This window comes from Dasypus novemcinctus, chromosome 10 (assembly GCF_030445035.2).
Source record: "Dasypus novemcinctus isolate mDasNov1 chromosome 10, mDasNov1.1.hap2, whole genome shotgun sequence".
NCBI classification, from domain to species: Eukaryota; Metazoa; Chordata; class Mammalia; order Cingulata; family Dasypodidae; genus Dasypus; species Dasypus novemcinctus.
This window is the reverse complement of record NC_080682.1, coordinates 42,187,516-42,206,809: the sequence shown is the minus strand read 5'-3', so window position 1 is coordinate 42,206,809 and position 19,294 is coordinate 42,187,516. Positions and strand designations below refer to the sequence as shown.

The 19,294-nt window shown below is 39.6% G+C and overlaps 1 protein-coding gene across 1 annotated transcript; it reads right to left on the bottom strand.

The window, feature by feature from the left end:
• Positions 1–8,600: 8,600 nt before the first annotated feature.
• LOC101424436 (olfactory receptor 4C45-like) lies at positions 8,601–9,530 on the bottom strand. Its single transcript, XM_004458003.2, has one exon. The coding sequence runs from the start codon at positions 9,528–9,530 to the stop codon at positions 8,601–8,603; it is 930 nt and encodes a 309-aa protein (XP_004458060.2).
• Between the last annotated feature and the right edge of the window lie 9,764 nt (positions 9,531–19,294).

The window sequence follows — 19,294 nt, the reverse complement described above, 5'->3', positions numbered from 1 at the left end:
ATAATATACAGCACTCCCACACATCCACCAGAAAACCTTTTCCCTTCCACAGTGATACTCTTACGCCCTATTCATATCATATTTACTTAAAGTGATGTACAGAGTCTGAGACATTAGCTTTCTAACAAGGTGACATCTGTATTTACATTATGGTGCATACTTTAGGATACACAGTTCTTTACATTTTTAGTTATCCTATGTTTTACATTATGGTTTACATTATCAGTCTGTCATCTCCTATATGTTATGGTATAATATTACATGTTTTATATCCATCCTTGTGTACTCTCAAGAAACTCCTCTCTTACCCCCCATTTACTTTGGTTCCACACATTTAACGTCCATTTTCCCTTCCACCTTAGTGCCCTCAGTGATAGCCAACCTCCGTTTCCTGAGGAGCCACTTCCAGAGATAGATGGAATAGTGTTCAGGGCCTAACTTGCTCAACTGCCCCAATGCCCTGGGAGCCACCCTTTCTCTCGAGGGATACAGTTCCCTCTATTGGATGGCATTAGTCCTCCCCAGGATGTGGGTCCACCCCCACTCTCACTACTTGGGTTTCTACCCCATGGTGTCACCCACTCTGGCAGAATGAGCATTTAGACATTCCCCAGGAGCCCGTCCTGCATCAGACCCTCCCCTCCGAGCATTCTAAACAGGTAACCCTCTTTATTATATTTTGATATGATTTTCTCGGCATTTTACTCTCCACCAACCCCTGACCCTCTCCTGGTTCGTATGCTACCCCTCCCTCCCCCCACTTTTGGGCAACGTTACCCACCCGTCCCTCCCCAGCCACCCTCAAACCCGCAAAGCCCCAAGCAAAGGCAACCCCTTGCCCCCCTTTTATCTCTTCTTTGTGTTCATACTTACCACCATCTCGTCTTAAATTCCACCCCTGCAGACATCGGCTCATATCCTTCCTCCACCCTCCGATTTCCTGCAAGCCTATCGTTCAGTCTCTTGCTATCTAGGGCAGCTTGTTTATTTCATATCATTGAGGTCATGTAGTATTTGTCCTTCAATGTCTGGGTTGCTTCACTCAACATAAGGTTCTCAAGATTCATCCATGTTATCACATGTGTTTGTAGTGTGTTTGTTCTTACAGCCGAGTAGTATTCCATTGTGTGTATATACCACATTTTATTGATCCACTCGTCTGTTGATGGGCATTTGGGTTGATTCCAACTTTTGGCAATAGTGAACAATGCTGCTATGAACATTGGTGTACATATATTGGTTTGTGTTCTTGTTTTCAGTTCTGCTGGGTATATTCCCAGCAGTGGTATTGCTGGGTCATATGGCAAATCTATGGCTAGTTTTTTGAGAAACCGCCATACTGTTCTCCAGAATGGTTGGATCCTTCTGCATTCCCACCAGCAGTGGATGAGTGTTCCCCTTCCTTCACATCCTCTCCAGCACTTGTATTCTTCTGTTTTTTTCATAGCTGCCAATCTTATGGGTGTAAGATGGTATCTCATTGTGGTTTTGATTTGCATTTCCCTGATAGCTAGAGATTTGGAACATTTTTTCATGTGCTTTCTTGCCATTTGTATTTCTTCTTCGGAGAAGTGTCTGTTTAAGTCTTTTTCCCATTTTTTAAATGGATTGTTTATCTTTTTATTTTCAAGATGTAGGAGTTCTTTATATATGCAAGTTATAAGTTTCTTATCAGATATCTGATTGCCAAATATTTTCTCCCACTGTGTGGGCTCCCTTTTTACTTTCTTGACAAACTCCTTTGAGGTGCAGAAGGCTTTAATTTTGAGGAAGTCCCATTTATCTATTAGTTCTTTTGCTGCTCGTGCTTTTGGTGAGATATTCATAAATCCATTACCTATTACAAGGTCCTGTAGATGTTTCCCTACACTGCTTTCTAAGGTTTTTATGGTCTTGGCTTTTATATTTAGGTCTTTGATCCATCTTGAGTTGATCTTTGTATAAGGTGTGAGATGGTAATCCTCTTTCATTCTTCTACATATGGCTATCCAGTTCTCCAGACACCATTTGTTGAATAGGCCACTCTCTCCCAGTTGAGAGGGTTTGGTGGCTTTATCGAATATTATGTGGTTGTATATGTGAGGTTCTATATCAGAGCTTTCAATTCGATTCCATTGGTCTATATGTCTCTCCTTATGCCAATACCATGCTGTTTTCACCACCGTAGCTTTATAGTATGTTTTGAAGTCAGGTAGTGTGATTCCTCCAATTTCGTTTTTCTTTTTCAGTATGTCTTTGGCTATTCGGGGTCTCTTTCCTTTCCAAATAAATTTCATAGTTAGTTTTTCTAGTTCCTTAAAGAAGGCTGCATTGATTTTTATTGGGATTGCATTGAATGTGTAGATCAATTTTGGTAGGATAGACATCTTAATAATGTTCAGTCTTCCTATCCATGAACAAGGAATAGTCTTCCATTTATTTAGGTCTTCTTTGATTTCCTTGAACAATCTTGTATAGTTCTCAGTGTATAAGTTCTTTACCTCTTTAGTTAAATTTATTCCTAAGTATTTGATTTTTTTATTTACTATTGTGAATGGTATTTGTTTCTTGATTTCCTCCTGATCTTGCTCATTATTGGTGTACAGAAATGCTACTGATTTTTGCGCATTGATCTTATAACCTGCGACTTTACTAAACTCATTTATGAGTTCTAGAATCTTCGTTGTAGATCTCTCAGGGTTTTCTATGTATAGGATCATGTCATCTGCAAATAATGAAATTTTGACTTCTTCCTTTCCAATTTGAATGCCTTTTATTTCTGGTTCTTGCCTCAGTGCTCGAGCAAGTACTTCTAAGACAATGTTAAATAGGAGCGGCGACAGTGGGCATCCTTGTCTTGTTCCTGAGTTTAGAGGGAAGGAGTCTAGGATTTCTCCATTGTAAACAATATTGGCTTTAGGTTTTTCATATGTACTCTTTATCATGTTCAAAAAATTTCCTTGTATTCCAATCATTTGGAGTGTTTTTATCAAGAAAGGGTGCTGTATTTTGTCAAATGCTTTTTCTGCATCAATAGATATAATCATGTGATTTTTTTCCTTCAATCTGTTTATATGGTGTATTACGTTGATTGATTTTCTTATGTTGAACCATCCTTGCATACCTGGGATGAATCCCACTTGGTCGTGGTGTATAATTCGTTTAATGTGTTGTTGAATACGATTAGCAAGTATTTTGTTAAGTATTTTTGCGTCTAGGTTCATTAGAGAAATTGGTCTGTAATTTTCCTTTCTTGTGATGTCTTTGTTTGGCTTTGGTACTAGGGTAATGTTGGCATCATAGAAGGAGTTGGGTAATGTTCTTTCTGTTTCGATGGTTTGGAATAGTTTCAGCAGGATTGGTGTCAGTTCTTTCCGGAATGTTTTATAGAATTCACCTGTGAAGCCATCTGGCCCTGGGCTCTTCTTAGTTGGGAGATTTTTAATAACTGATTCTATCTCTCTGCTTGTGATTGGTTTGTTAAGATCATCAATTTCTTCTTTTGTCAATATGGGCTGTTTATGTGTTTCTAGGAATTTGTCCATTTCCTCTAGATTGTCATTTTTGTTGGAATATAGTTTTTCAAAATATCCTCTTATGATAGTCTTTATTTCTGTGGGGTCAGTGGTGATATCGCCTTTCTCATTTCTTATTTTGTGTATTTGCATCTTCTCTCTTTTTTTCTTTGTTAGTGTTGCTAAAGGTTTGTCAATTTTGTTAATCTTCTCAAAAAACCAGCTCTTGGTCTTGTTTATCTGTTCAAGTGCTTTCTTATTTTCTATTTCATTTAGTTCTGCTCTTATCTTTGTTATTTCCTTCCTTCTTCTTCCTGTTGGGTTACTTTGTTGTTGTTTTTCTAATTCCTTCAAATGTGCAGTTAGTTCTTCAATTTTTGCTCTTTCTTCTTTTTTGATATATGAATTTATGGCTATAAACTTCCCTCTCAGTACTGCTTTTGCTGCATCCCATAAATTTTGGTATGTTGTGTTATCATTATCATTTGTTTCAAGGTAGTCATTGATTTCTTTTGAGATTTCCTCTTTGACCCACTGTTTTTCTAAGAGTGTGTTGTTTAATTTCCAAATCGTGGTGTGAAATCTGGGCTTCTTTCCCTTGCAAATCTCCAGCTTGACTCCACTGTGGTCAGAGATAATGTTTTGTATGATTTCAATCTTTCTGAATTCGTTCAGCCTTTCTTTGTGGCCTAGCATATGATCTATCTTGGAGAATGATCCATGTGCGCTTGAGAAAAATGTATATCCTGCTGTGTTTGGGTGTAGCGATCTATATATGTCTATTAGATCGAGCTCCTCTAATATACTATTCAGATGTTTTGTGTCTTTGGTGATTCTCTTTTGAGATGTTCTGTCCAGAATTGATAGTGGTGTATTAAAATCCCCCACTATAATTGTAGATGTATCTATTCTTTCACTTAGTTTTTCCAGCGTTTGCCTGACGTATTTAGAGGCACCCTTGTTAGGGGCATAGATATTTATGATTGTTCGATCTTCTTGACAGATTTTCCCTTTGACTAAAATGTAGTATCCTTCTTTGTCTCTCACAATTGTTTCACATTTAAAGTCTATTTTGTCTGATATTAATATAGCTACTCCTGCCTTTTTTTGGTTATTGTTAGCTTGTATGATTGTTTTCCAGCCTTTCACTTTCAATCTCCATGCGTCTCTGGGTCTAAGATGTGTCTCTTGTAGACAGCATATGGATGGGTCATATTTCCTTATCCAGTGTCCCAGTCTGAATCTTTTGATAGGTGAGTTTAATCCATTGACATTCAGTGTTATTACTATCAAGGAATTATTTGTGTTAGCCATATTTTGATTGGATTTGTGTTTGTCATATTTTGTTTGTATATTTTTTTTTTGTCTTTTTTGTTGTTGTTGTTGGTCTTATACTCTCCTCCAACTTTGCCTTTCCTGTTTTTTCCTTTCTTCCTGCAGAACTCCCTTTAGAATTTCTTGAAGGGGAGGTTTCTTGTTGGTATACTCTTTCAGTTTCTGTTTGTCTGCGAATATTTTGAACTCTCCATCATGTTTGAATGCTAGTTTAGCTGGATAGAGTATTCTTGGTTGGAAATTTTTTTCCTTTAGTACCTTGACTATATCATACCACTGTCTTCTTGCCTCCATGGTTTCAGAAGAGAAATCAGCACTTAATCTAATTGAGCTTCCCTTGTATGTGATGGTTTTCTTTTCTCTTGCTGCTTTTAGGATCTTCTCTTTGTCTTGAGCATTGGATAATTTGACAAGTATATGTCTTGGGGTGGGCCTGTTGGGGTTTATGACTTGTGGAGTGCGCTGTGCTTCTTGGATATGTACATCTGTCTCTTTCAGTAGATTTGGGAAGTTTTCAGTCATTATTTCCTGCAACACTCTTTCTGACCCCTTTCCCTTCTCTTCACCTTCTGGAATGCCTATAATACGTATGTTTGAGCGTTTTGCATTGTCATTCAGGTCCCTAAATCCTAATTGGATTTTTTCTATCTTCTTATTGACCCCTTCTACTATCTGTTTGATTTCTGATGTACTGTCTTCCACATCACTAATTCTCTGCTCTGTCTCTTCTAGTCTGCTGATATTTGCTGCAAGTGTATTTTTGATTTCTTGAACTGTGGTGTTCATTCCCATCATATCTGTTATGTTTTTGCGTATGTCTGCAATTTCCCCTCCAAGTGATGTCTTCATGTTGTTAACCTCTTTCATTACTGCATCAAATTTGTCGGTGATAAATGTTCTGAGATCTTTCATTGCTTGTGCCAAGTTTTGCTCCCCTTCGTGATTATTGGTTTGTTGATTGGATTCAGCCATGTTTTCCTGATTATTGGTTTGGTTCGTAGATTTTTGTTGCTTTCTGGTCATCTCTTTATTTTGACGAATTTAATCAGTTCCTTAGCTTCTTTGTCTGCTCTTGGAGGTTAATTAGTTGTTATTTTTGCACAGGTGTTATATCTTCTCTTTGTCACTTTTTTCTTCTTATTCTAGTTACTTGTTGGTTAAGTTCACTTTAGAGGAAAGTATTAGTGTTGGGGAAAGGCAATTGTGTAAGCAAGGGAAAAGTGTAAAGTTGTATTGGTGATGTATGTTAATAAAGCAGGAATATGAGATCTGGAAGGATGGAGGTTAGATTCATGTAGATTGTATAGAGTTATAGCTGTAGGTAGAGTACCTTTTATGAAGTTGATGACTGAATTTGGGAGGAATATGGTATGAACTACACAGCTATTGTTTTCATGAGAGAGGGAAAAAGAAAAGAAAGGTAATAGTTTCAAGAGTGGATAATAGACAGAAAACAGAACAAAGGTATTAGAAATTAAGAGTTAGACACTTTGTGGATCAAAGAACGGGAGGTGGGGGGTGGAATATAGGAGAGACAGTAGATGATAGTGGATATCAAGATGCAGGGGAAGGGGGATAGTGTAGGTAGCCTAAATCAGTTCACACAGAAATGAGGCAGTGGAGGATGGGAAAACCCAGCAAATGTGAGGTGTTCCCTGTAGCACCTATTGTATACTTGAATTAAAGTAAAAATAAGTGGAAGATGAGGGACAAGAGGGAAAGAGAAAACCGAAAAAAAAACAAACAAACAAAAAAAACCAAACTAATTATAATAGAGAAAAAAGAAAGGCAAGAAGAAAGGAAGAAAGAAAAAGAGGATGGGCAAACGGTGGGGAACGGATAGGGAGAAGAGAGATACAGGTACACACGTGTCACAATTGCAACACTATCTAAAACAACAACTTCCCCCCGCTTTGCCCTAAAACCCCCCCGTCTGTCTGCCCAAATGGGTCTGCAAGCACCTCCCTTCCCACAAACCCCCAATAGGCCGCCCAGGGCCCACGAACTCCCCAGTACTGCAGATGCTCAAAAAAAAAAAAAAAAAAAAAAAAAATTTAAGTAAAATTAAAACAAACAAACAAACAAACAAACAAACAAAAAAAAACAAAAAAAAAACAGAAACCCCTCCGCAGGCCCGGCTCCGCCCGCCGCGGAGGCTTGGACCGGCTCTGCCCGGCTCCTCACGCCGCCTTGGCCTGGCCTGGCTCCGCCCAGCTCCGCTCGCTACAGCGGCCCAGCCGGCTCCGGCATCCACCTCCCGCCACCGCGGCCTGGACCGGCCCTGCCCGGCTCCGTACCCGCCGCGGCCTGACCCGGGCCCGCCCGGCTCCAAACGCTACCGCGGCCCGCAGCCGGGGCCTGACCCGGGCCCGCCCGGCTCCAAGCGCTACCGCGGCCCGCAGCCGGGGCCTGCACCGGCCCCGCCCGGCTCCAAGCGCTACCGCGGCCCGCAGCCGGGGCCTGCACCGGCCCCGCCCGGCTCCAAGCGCTACCGCGGCCCGCAGCCGGGGCCTGCACCGGCCCCGCCCGGCTCCAAGCGCTACCTCGGCCCGCAGCCGGGGCCTGCACCGGCCCCGCCCGGCTCCAAGCGCTACCGCGGCCCGCAGCCGGGGCCTGCACCGGCCCCGCCCGGCTCCAAGCGCTACCGCGGCCCGCAGCCGGGGCCTGCACCGGCCCCGCCCGGCTCCAAGCGCTACCTCGGCCCGCAGCCGGGGCCTGCACCGGCCCCGCCCGGCTCCAAGCGCTACCGCGGCCCGCAGCCGGGGCCTGCACCGGCCCCGCCCGGCTCCAAGCGCTACCGCGGCCCGCAGCCGGGGCCTGCACCGGCCCCGCCCGGCTCCAAACGCTACCGCGGCCCGGCCCGGCCTGGCTCAGCCCCACCGAGCGGGGCTAGATGCCTCGTCTCCGCCTACCCAAGAAGGGAATCCTCTGCAGGTAGCTGGGATCTCCGTGTATATTTCACAGACGAATCCTCTCTGTTACCTTCCCTCCAAATCGATGTCCAGACACCTCCGGACCAGCAAAAATCCCGAAACAATCCAGTCCCAAAGAGTCTCCAACGCCGCCCAGCCGATTCCCTGCAGAAGACTCTAACAGGGATGTTCACTCAGCCGCCATCTTGCCCCCTCCCCCAATACTTTTTGTAGACAATTGTATACTACAGGCAATGTGAAATAAAATTTTTAAAAAGTACCTTTGCATGTAAATGCTCTCTTCTTGGGATTCCAATATGTAAAAATATTTTATCACTATGGTGGGAGAACTCTTAAAACTTTTGATATTTAGGCAGTAGAAGGAAAAAAGTATATTTTGATGAAAGTACTTGAAGTTCCTTTCCCTATTATTCTAAACCTATTTCATATAAAATTGTTTCCTCTTTTAAAATTAAATTTCACTCCACCTGTAGTTTTGGATATGAAAACTGTTCAAAACATTTCTGTTGATCTGTTTTATACCGCTTCTGGCTGTATTATAACATTTGTGGACCCTAAGTAATTTGTCTTCCTGGTCCTGATTCCTTCATAGAAAATGTTAAAAATTTTATTTTATTTTATTTTAAAATAAATTAAAATATTTTCACAGACCCTCGAAAGTATTATGGGCTATAGGCGTTATGCCTATTGTGTGTAATGGATGTCAGCCCTGCCCTTCGCAGGTGAGTTCCTAAAAACGTGATCCAGACAGGCTCAAGACGGTCCCATGTTTAATCAGGAAATACATTTCTATAAAATACTACTAAAATTGTTTGCCTGACTACTCCAATCACAAGATTTATTGATCACCAGTTTTCATTATTTGATCCCAGAGTTTCTTCATGACATTTTTCATTTCTGCATTTCTGAGGGTGTAGATTAAAGGGTTCAACATAGGAGTTATTAGGGTACAAACCACAGTCACAACTTTGTCAGTGGGGAAGGAAGTCATGGGTCTGAGATACAGGAATGAACAGGGTACAAAGAATAAGATGACAACAGTGATATGAGAGGCACAAGTAGAGAGAGCTTTGCGACGGCCTTCTGAGCTGTGAGCCCTCAGGGAGTGCAGGATGATGATATAGGACACCATTAGCATACAAAAAATGAGCAAACAAAGTGGCCCACTATTGGCAACAATCAAGGGCCCCAGAATGTGTGTGTCCATGCAGGCCAGCTCCAAGAGAGGTATCAAATCACACATAAAATGGTCAATGACATTGGGGCCACAGAATGGTAATTGGATCATGAACAAAATCTGGATTCCTCCATGAAGAAACCCCAAACTCCCAGCCATCCCCACCAGAAAACTACATACAGGCCGGCTCATGATGGTCATGTAGTGCAAAGGCTTACAGATGGCCACGTAGCGGTCATAGGCCATCACAATTAACAAGATGATCTCAGTTCCAGCAAAGAAATGCTCAACAAAGAGCTGGATCATGCAACAACTGTAGGAGATGGTGTTTTTCTGAGAGATCAGGTCAAAGATCATTTTGGGTGCTATGGAAGAAGAGTACAAGCCATCTATAACAGACAAATAGGACAGAAAGAAGTACATAGGAGAACCTAAAGTGGGGCTGATGAAAATGGTGACTGAAATGAGTAGGTTACCTACCATTGTGATCAAATAGGTGATTAAAAACACAGCAAATAAGAGTTTCTGCATTTCTGGATTCTGCGTCAAGCCTAGCAGAATGAATTCTGTGACATTGTTTATTCTTTCCATTGATTCAGCTTGGACTGTCGGTAAGTGGTCCATCTGAAAAGATCACAATATTCCTGAGTGATGTTATTTTTAATTCAGTATTAAAATATCCCATCATCTTTTTAATTCTCGTCTTGGATTGAGGGAGCTACACTTTCTCCTTACCTCTAACATTTTGTGCATAGTTTTAAGAATGAGATGAGGTTAAATTTCTCATAATTCTTATTAATTGATTGTGCTAAGACCTTACAAATACCACAGCAAAAGCAAGGCAATCTGTTGATTTATGGTTGACTTCCAAACTTTCTCTCTTAAAGTCTCGAGATGGCAGTCACTACTTTCTTTCACTTTTTGGTGCAAATTTTGTCAATACTAATTATTTTAATTATACTTTCTCTTGACATGGATATTTATAGGTATATGAACAAGATGTTCTTTCAAAAGTCAATTATGTGTCAGATATGAAAGTGCCAAATCTTACTCTATGTCAGCTGTGTTCTATGATTTAATATTCAGATGAATATACTTTTCTTCAAAATGCCAAGAAACTATATAACATCTCATTTTTTGAGCACCAGCCACTCAACAGCCCTGGAAGTTGTGTCTAGTTCTACAGTGCCCCTTTCTTTCATGCTCACTCTTTTCAGCAATTCATCTTTGGATGTGGATATATAAATGATGAAAAATCTCCCAAAAAGCTCACTGTTCTTAAATGAATTTCATATGCAATTGGTCTTCCTCATACATAGAATAATGCTCTGGTTTAGATATATTTTCTACTTTTTCTACAAAAGGAATTAAATGAGGTATGAAGCTTCTCTGAGTTTCCTCTTTATAGGATAAATTTTAGGATCACCTAAGTTAATAATTTAGTATAACTTTAATCAGTTAAAGATAAATTTTAAGTTTTCAAATTGCTAACTAGTGGAATTATTGTATATATACAAGAATGTATTATTTTTGAATGATCTCTAAATTGTTTTTCAAGAGTGAATTCATGTTGTTGTTATAAAGAAATAAGATATTTTATTTTTTCTCATCTTTTTTTTTTTCCTTTCTCAACCTCTGCCAAAAAATATAATCACATTTTTTTTCCTTATAAATTTCTGGAAGTAAAAAGCCAGCATCACAGGCCTCTCAGGTTTAATAAAGGCCAGGAAAAAAGTCTTTTGTTTTCAAGAAAGCTCAGACCCTGAGTTGTTTTTCCTCTATTCAAGTGAATAGTGTAGATATTTGTAGATGGTGATCTACATTTGGAGATGGTGACTATGTGGCTAATCATTCAGAATAGCATTAATTTACAAATCCTAACTTCAATTTGGAAATATGTGAATTACGATAAAGGGAAAGCAAATTCAAACCATTATAAACAGAAATTTATGGAATCATCTTTTTGGTGAGACATAAATGCTAACCACAATGTTATAAAGGCAATTGCAATCGTTCTTGACAGTGATTAGACTGCAACATTGAAAATGGGATTTTATTGACATTTCCATATCATTGTATCATAGAATTTAACTACAAAGCTGTATCAGTGGAAATAAGTTGGCTAAATTAATTTAACTTACTTGAAATTTGGTGAACAAATATTTATTTATCACTGACCTGGATCTAGTTGATTGTGGCTTCCTCAGTTTTTAGAATGAGCCCAGTTATTGCTTTCTTCCCCACAGGGCACATACAACAGCAACAAATAGATGCAAAGAGCTTGAAATAAAAGCGTTTCTAGGAAGGAATTCCAAATTAAAATCTAACATGTGGGTCACTGGGATTATCTTTTTAGATATCTCTCCCAATCTGGGACATTTTAGTTTATTTTGGGTCCCATTGTTAGCCTTGATTTACTCAGAAAATGAGTTATTTTAGGTAGGAAACATTAGAAACAATGGGAACAAAACAAAGTTCTTCTTATTAGGAAAATCTAGTATTAGAACTATCAAAGTATAAGTTAATCAAATCAACTTAGCTGCACATTGCTTTCTCAAATCAACTCCTCCAAGTTTTTTTTCTCAAAAAAAATCCTATGAACACTGTGGAGAGGTTTCCTTTTATTCCTGATTCAAGCCCTCTTTCCGACTCTGTTTCCCTAGAAATCCTCTGGACTAGGGAGCATTGTCTCCCAAACAAATCCTCAGGTCTTGCCAGTATGTGGCTCCGAAGCAGTCATTTATTCACAGGCTCTTCTTTGCAATTTTTTCTTTATTGACTCTACAGAGAAGCTTAAATAGACTCTGACAAAGAGCAGGGTTTGGTAATGCAATGACCTTTCAAGTCCTCAGAGGATTAGTAATTGACCCTGTTGGAATCTTTACCAAAGTATCAGCCAGTATTTGTCACTTGTTTTTACTTGGCATTTGCAAACATCATTAGTGGTCAGTTTGAAAAGTGTAATTGAGCTTGGGTTAAAGATATGTCTTTGGCTCTGGCTTGGAATGAAACTTGGGTGAGGTAATGAAAACCTTCATCAAAGGGATTTGTTGCTCATTGCGGCATTGTTAGTTTTAGGCATATATCAGTGTTCAGAGAAGAGATTTCTCTTTGAAAACATGAGTTACCTAAATGGTATAGTTATTCCGAAGATGGAAATGCCAGTCTTTACAGTTAGATACCTACTACCTTGAGAGACTGAGTCCCTTTTTTTAGTAACTGTCTGAGGGAACTTAGATGGCAGGATTCCCAGATACAAAGATTGGGTGATTTAAAAGTCATGATTATATTAACTTCCTCCAGGATGAGTGCCTAAATGACAGGCTCTCATGATGTATTTGGGTGAATACAGTCATTTTCTCTACCCCTCAGAGAGAGAATCATGGGGACTATGAGCCCTGTGCCATTCAGTAGCCAGAGAGAAAATCACACTCAGCCAAGCACGCAGATATAAAGACACCCGGGAAGGAGGGATAGAAACACTGTAGAAAGCAGGCTCTTTCTTTCAGTTTCTGAGATAACGAAGAGCTTGCTGCACCCTTGCAGGGTATCACTTTCTTTGTGATACCTTTAAACCAAACTAATACATCCTGAAGCCCAGGACCAGAAAAGGGAAGCAACAGTTTTCAGTCTATTCTCAACTGTCAACAATTTTACTCTTTTGTTCACTGCCCACCTCACTGACAGTCTGTCCCTCTCTCTCGGTATTTTGAATCCAGCAAGTGACTTTTTCTATAGGAATGACTAGAAGTAGGATGGTGCCATGAAAATAATTTCTTTGAACAGGGAATAAGAATCTTTAGTGGTCCATTGAATCATGTCCTCACTTAGGTAGTATAGGCTTTACCAATCTGTTTAGTTGGAATTCTGCCCACATAAGAGGCACTGAATTGATATCTGCTTACACATGAGAGGGAGGAGTCATCAAAAACTCTGGTAGTTCATCTCAATCAGACAGCAAAGGAACTGGACAAATGAAAGTTCCTTTTACCAAATGAATAACATTCTCCATCCTCTTCTTTTCTACTGGAGCCAGCACCTTAGTAAGGCTTCCCAGGATAAGTAGGCAGTCTGAGTACAGCTCTGTTACCATCTCAAGATGGTAATTTAGGAAGCAGCTCCAAGCAGCAAACAGACAATGCTGGAAAGGGAAACAATATAATAACAGGAAGTTTAGGGTGAGAGGTACAGCCTGAGTGAGGATGGTAGAAATTGAGTAACAGAATAAAGCTGAAGGTGTTTCCTTTTTCTGGTCCTAGAATTTAGGACTGTGTAAATTTGGTTTAAAGGTAAATATTGTTAACAAAATAAAAGTGAAAATGATGAAGTAAGGTTTCTGATAACAAGTAAAGTGTCATAATTAAAGAGAAACATTTCTACCTGTTCCAATGGGATGAATCTGAGAAAGAAATGGAATGGTCTTATAGATAAAATTGTGGGTAGGAGGCAGGAGGTTAAGAGAGCGATTCTGAGATTACTTCTGTTTTCCTGTGAATTAGATGGCATATCAGAACCTGGAAAGGAGGAGAGGCTATGGGATGGGGGGCTTTAGAAAGAAGGGAGAAACTGGAGCATTTTATGAGAAGAATTGGTAGAAATGGGAGGTAAGGACACTACGGAAAGATGCCTAGAAACATTGATGCCATAGCTCTATTAAGAATCCCCAAATTTCTAGGGTATGTAAATATATAATTGTGTAATGCTTCTCATTTGTAGGAAAAAGAGAAAGTGAATATAGCAATTGTTATGTATGCCCTGCCCATCTCTTGGGCTTTTCTGATTTAGTGAGCACAGGCTGACTTCTAGTTGCAGAATTTGTACGAAAGTTTTCTCTAAAATCCTGCCAAGCTGGACACAAAAGGACAAATACTGTATGATTCTGTTATTATGAACCAAATATATAGTGTAAAATATTGTATGATTGAAAAAATATTTGTTTGTATCCAGCATATTTAATTGAAAAAAAAAAAAGTCCTAGCAGTCAGATCTGTTTGCACTTATTGCAGGCCAGAAGTTCTGGAGATTAACCCCTCCTAGCAGCCCTCACCAAAGCTTGACAGGACTTGGTGTAGAACACCCCAGCCAGAGGTGGAACAATTCTGAGAATTGTGTTTCCCACCAGTTCCCAGAGTTTCTTAATGGGATTTATCTTCATTTTCTCACAATGAGAGCAGCAAACATTTTGATTTCACAGCTCTGGGAAATCTTCTACACTGAAGTTGCATCACTGAAGTCATATCACTTGGAGTGGAACCCCAAGACTTGAATCCTGGGTCCTTATGAAGTATTCCACTTCCCCTTGCCACAGGAAGGTAGCCTCTCCTGTACTGGAGACCATGCAGAGGCTTCTCCAAGGGTAGGATGCCTGAGAAGTCCTGATCCCCAGACTGAAGGACATAGTACCTGAGACTGAGACTAAATCAGAAAAAGAGATTTGCCTCCTTTTCCCTCTTGTCCTGCAACTGGGTTAGCCAGTATGGAGTAACACATAATTACAGTCTATTGACAGAGGAGGGGTAAGGCTGTGGAGAGAGACCCTAAGGTACTTAAGACCCTATTTTAGGTACAGGAGAAAGTGAGAGATATCCCCCCAAAAAGGGTGGACCAGACACCCCAAAAACAACAAGGTGCTTTAGAATGTGTCACATGATAAAACTAGGCTTAATGCATAGCCTTCCATACTTTTTCTCTGTATTTAAAGTTTCCCAGATAATAGTGAATGCATTTCTTTTCATATTTGTGACAAATTTAATCTATTATAATTATTTTATACTATAATGCCAACCAATATATTTATTAGACACACAAACATAATTTTTTAAAAGTCATTTGTGCATCAAAAATAAAAGTGCCAGCATTACTGTACCCATGTCAGCTGTATTCTGTGATCTATTATTCTTTCCTGACAAATGAATGCATGTGCACATGTTTACACAGACACAAACAGAGATCAAATATTCCTCTTAAAATCCCTGAAAACTGTTTTTGAAATAGTACACCCATCTATTCAGCAACTATAAATCGTGTGTGTACCTTAATATAACTCATTTCACATTTGTTCTCTCAAGCAACTCAACATTGAGTGTGCATGTGTGAATGACAAAGATTACCTTAAAATGATTACAATGATAATAATAATTACATTATAGAATTTATGTCAAATGGAATTTATGTCATCATGTTTGAGAGATGTTCTTCTTCACTCACTCACATTTTATAAATGATATTACATAGGGCACACCACTTCTCTGAATTTAACTTAACAAGATGAAAATGTTGTATAGGGCACATGAAACAATTTTATTGTCCTTTTTGACACAAATTAATCAATTTAGGTGAATTTGCTGTTTTGATTACCAGCTATTGGAAATGTTGAGTATAGGCATAAGTATATTATTTTTTTCTCTATGTTAAAATGACCTATTCAACAAATGTTAAGACTGAGTCTATGTTATAGTTACTTAAGTATCATAAGAACTTTTATTATTTTCCTTCCTTTTTCTATTACTATTCCTGTCTCACCTTTCACACCCATTCCTCTGCTACCCACTGTCAGCACAACATACTTCAAAATTTGTCAATATGGTGTTGCAGACTTTGCAAGATCAACATTTCAAAGATGACAGAAAAAATGAAAATTTTAGTTCTCAGGACTTCTCAGTCTCTGAGTTCTTTCTCCACTAGCAGCAGCTCTAGTTAATGAAGACTATGTGACTAATTACTTTCAATACTTTTAATTCACAAAATATAGCTTCAGTTTTCCAATATGGTAACTATGCAAAGATGATAAATACACTGAAATGTCAGTGAAGCCTGAAACTCAGTCTACCAGTGAGACCAAATGTTAACTAAACTACATAGTTGGGGAGATAGTTTCAGTCATTTTTTGTAAAGTCTGGATTGAAGAGAAGACCAATGAGGTTTCTACTGATGTCTGAAGTTCAGTTTTTTTTTGTGGATGTTATTTAATATTGCATGTGTTCAATCTTACAATCAATATATATTGAGATCTTACAAAATCAGGGACTGACAGTTACTGGGTATATATAATGCTGTCATTATGTAAATTTATTATCAATTATATGCATTGCTATTAAAAAACATGTTCATGTTATTTCCTCCATATTTATTTTTGGCCTTTAGATCACAAACACTCTTATAAAACTGGTTTTTGCAAGCATGCTTGGGTAAGTTCTATCTGCTTCAAACTTTGGAGAAACATGAATTTATAAAGCACTATCTTGTTCTGTGTCTAGCTGATTGTAGATTCCTCAATTATTAAAGTGAGCTCAACTATTTTTTTCTTCTTTTTAGGAGTGTACAAACACTGCCACAAATAAACTCTATTTGCTAGACAAGAAATGGTTTCTGAGAATTCCAAATTGAGAAATTAATTGGCAAGAAATTAGGCATCTTATCTCTCTAGATGCTCCCCAAATCATGAGAATTTTGACCAAAATTTGGTCAAAACTTGGTCTGGATTTATGTGGGGAGTAGATGTGGCTCAAGCAGTTGAGTACCCGCCTCCTACATGGGAGGTCCTGGATTTGGTTCCCAGTGCTTCCTGAAAAAACAAAAACAAACAAGCCAATCAAATGAAGAAACCCAACTCAGGGAAGTCATGGTAGCTCAGTGGTTGAGCACTGACTTCCCACATACCAAGTCTCAGGTTCACTGCCCTGACCCTGGTACCTCAAAAACAAACACAAAAGCAAAACATTTCTATTCTTTTAGAATTCAAATCTTACCTGTATTTTTGTCTGCCCATAGACTTATAGGTAAATCTTTAAAATATTTATTTCTAAAACCTTTTAATACTTGACATGGAAACAGCAAATTTCTTCTCCAGAGCAATAAAATTTACAATGAAAATATCTTTTTAATTGGAATTTCTTCCCCCTGAAATTTTTATTCTCATAAACTCCTTGCTCAGTCAGGTGAGAGTTCCTTTAGTCTTTGAGTAAAGATTTCTTCTTATCCTGTTTTCTTGGAAACTCAGATCAACCTTGGGTATAATGTCTCCTTGCCATCCCCCACTTCTGCTCAGAAAAACCACCAAAAATCATGGGCTATTGTCAAAATGGGGCACTGCAATGGTTAGTTGCTCATAGGTTTTTCTCCTCAATTCTTTCCTTGCTTATCGATAGAAATGATTCCATAGATTTTAACAGAGGTTAGTAAGTTACCCGTTGGAATCTTTGCGAAAGTAGCAGTTGATAGAGTTTACTTATTCCCATTTCATACAAAGAAACATTACATGAATGATTTTGAGGATGCAGTTGGACCTGAGTTAAAAATATGTCTCTGGGAGTGAGATCTGCAAGATAGTAGAGAAAGAAGTTCCAAAATTCTGCAGTCCCCAAAGAAACATTGAAAAACAAACAAAAACTAGCAGAACCAATTTTCTCACGATTCCAGAAAACAGTCAAAGGTTTACAGAAACTAAGTCAATGTCAAATCAAGGATAAGGTAACTTAAAATGGTAGGAAAGACTTTTGGTGCTTTTATTAGTTCTGTCCCCAACCACTTCCTGGTAAGGTGCAGCAGCAGCTTTCACTCCCAGTGTAAGTAACAAATTGAGGTATTGGTACATCTATTCTATCCTGTCTGGTGGCATTTGATGAGTATCTGATCCAAGATGTTCATCTCTATCTCACCTAAGAACTTGCTCTGGCCAGAGAAGTGGGAGGCATGGCAGCTAAAATACTGTAAGAAAATATAAAATGACATTTGTTTCTTGGCTTGTCTCGGGCCCCCTGCAATGCGAGCACCGCTGTGGGGGGAGGCCTCGCGAGGTAAGTGATGAACAGAGCACAGAACACACAGTAACTGCTCTGGAGAGGCAGGCTTGTAGCACAGGTCCGATTTATTAGGGAGGTGCAACAGCTTATAAGGGCTAGGGTGGGGGTTGAGGGGAGTGTGGCATGCACTGATTGGCTGGGAGTAGTGTAAGAAACAAAGATTAGTTTAGTTTTCACAAAAAGGAATGTAACCTGGCAGCCTACTGCCTCAGTCTCCCACTCCTGGGTTAAACAGCAACAAAGGAAACCAGCTTAAGCCAGTCCTATAGGGAGTGAAAAAAAAAAAAAAAAAAGGAAGATGCCCCAGAAGGAGCTAAGCCAATACCAATTCGGCACCACATTCCATTCCTTATTTGGCAAAGGGGAGCAGGTAAAAACAAAAATGGTTGGAATGTGATGAGGGAAGCAGTTAATCACAAACTTTTGCGTGGGAAAGTTAGATCTTCTCGGATAGGTTGTAACTTCTGAAGTATCCAATCTATGGAGAAACAGAGGAAGGGTTTGCCTGCTAGGCTTAGGGGTATAAATTGTGTCATTTTTCTTTGTTCGGAGCGCTGGCCATGTTTTCTGGTTGTGCACCCCTTCTTGCAAGATTGAAAATAAATTATTTTCTTCTCCACAATCGGGTGAGCCTTATTTTCTTTCTTTCAGAAGAAGATTTATTTCTAACAATAGGGGACGGAATGCTCGCTCTTGTTGCTGGGGAGAGAAGCGGCTTTCAGGTTGGTGCGCGCGGGAAGGTAGCACAGGAAGGAGCTATCCAGAGCTGGAGGCCATTTTGGTACAAGCTGAGCCATTTTGCTAGACTGAGATGTGCTGCCTACAACACACATTCACTTGGGGCAAAATATTACATTGCAATATAAAATAGAGCACTGGGGATCTGGGAGGAAAGACTGAAGATAATTTTTTGGGGAAACTGGGGCACTGCTAGTGTCCATAGATGTGGAAGGACTTTATAAGGCCATTCACATCTCCAGGGAAAGACACATGCTCAGAAAGACCCAAGAGAACCCTGACTGTTACTTAGTCTCAGTGCAAGGCTGACCCACCACTGCTTCTGCTAATCATGGGTTTAGTTTTCTCTTCTTTTCTAGTTCCTTGAGGTGTGAAGTCATTTATTTGTTACTATCTTCTTTTTTTCCCCTCTTTATTTTATTTAAATGTTACATTAAAAAAATATAAGTGGTTCCATATATTCTCCACCCCCCTCACCCCATTCCTCCCACATCAACAACCTCTTTCATCATCGTGGGACATTCACTGCACTTGGTGAATACATTTTGGAGCACTGCCACACCACATGGATAATGGTTTGTCCCATAGTCTACACTCTCCCCCAGGTCACCCAGTGGGCCATGGCAGGACATACAATGTCCAGCATCTGTTTCTGCACTACCACCAAGGACAACTCGAACTCCTGAAAATGCCCCTACATTATATCTCTTCTTCCTATCCCTATCCTTAGCAGCTACCGTGGCCACTTTCTCCACATCAATGCTACAATTTCTTCCAACACTAATCACAATAGTTCCATAGCAGAATATCAGGAAG

Excerpts from the sequence above, each read along its gene's own strand:
- LOC101424436 (XM_004458003.2), bottom strand. The coding sequence starts at position 9,530 with ATGGAAAGAATAAACAATGTCACAGAATTCATTCTGCTAGGCTTGACG.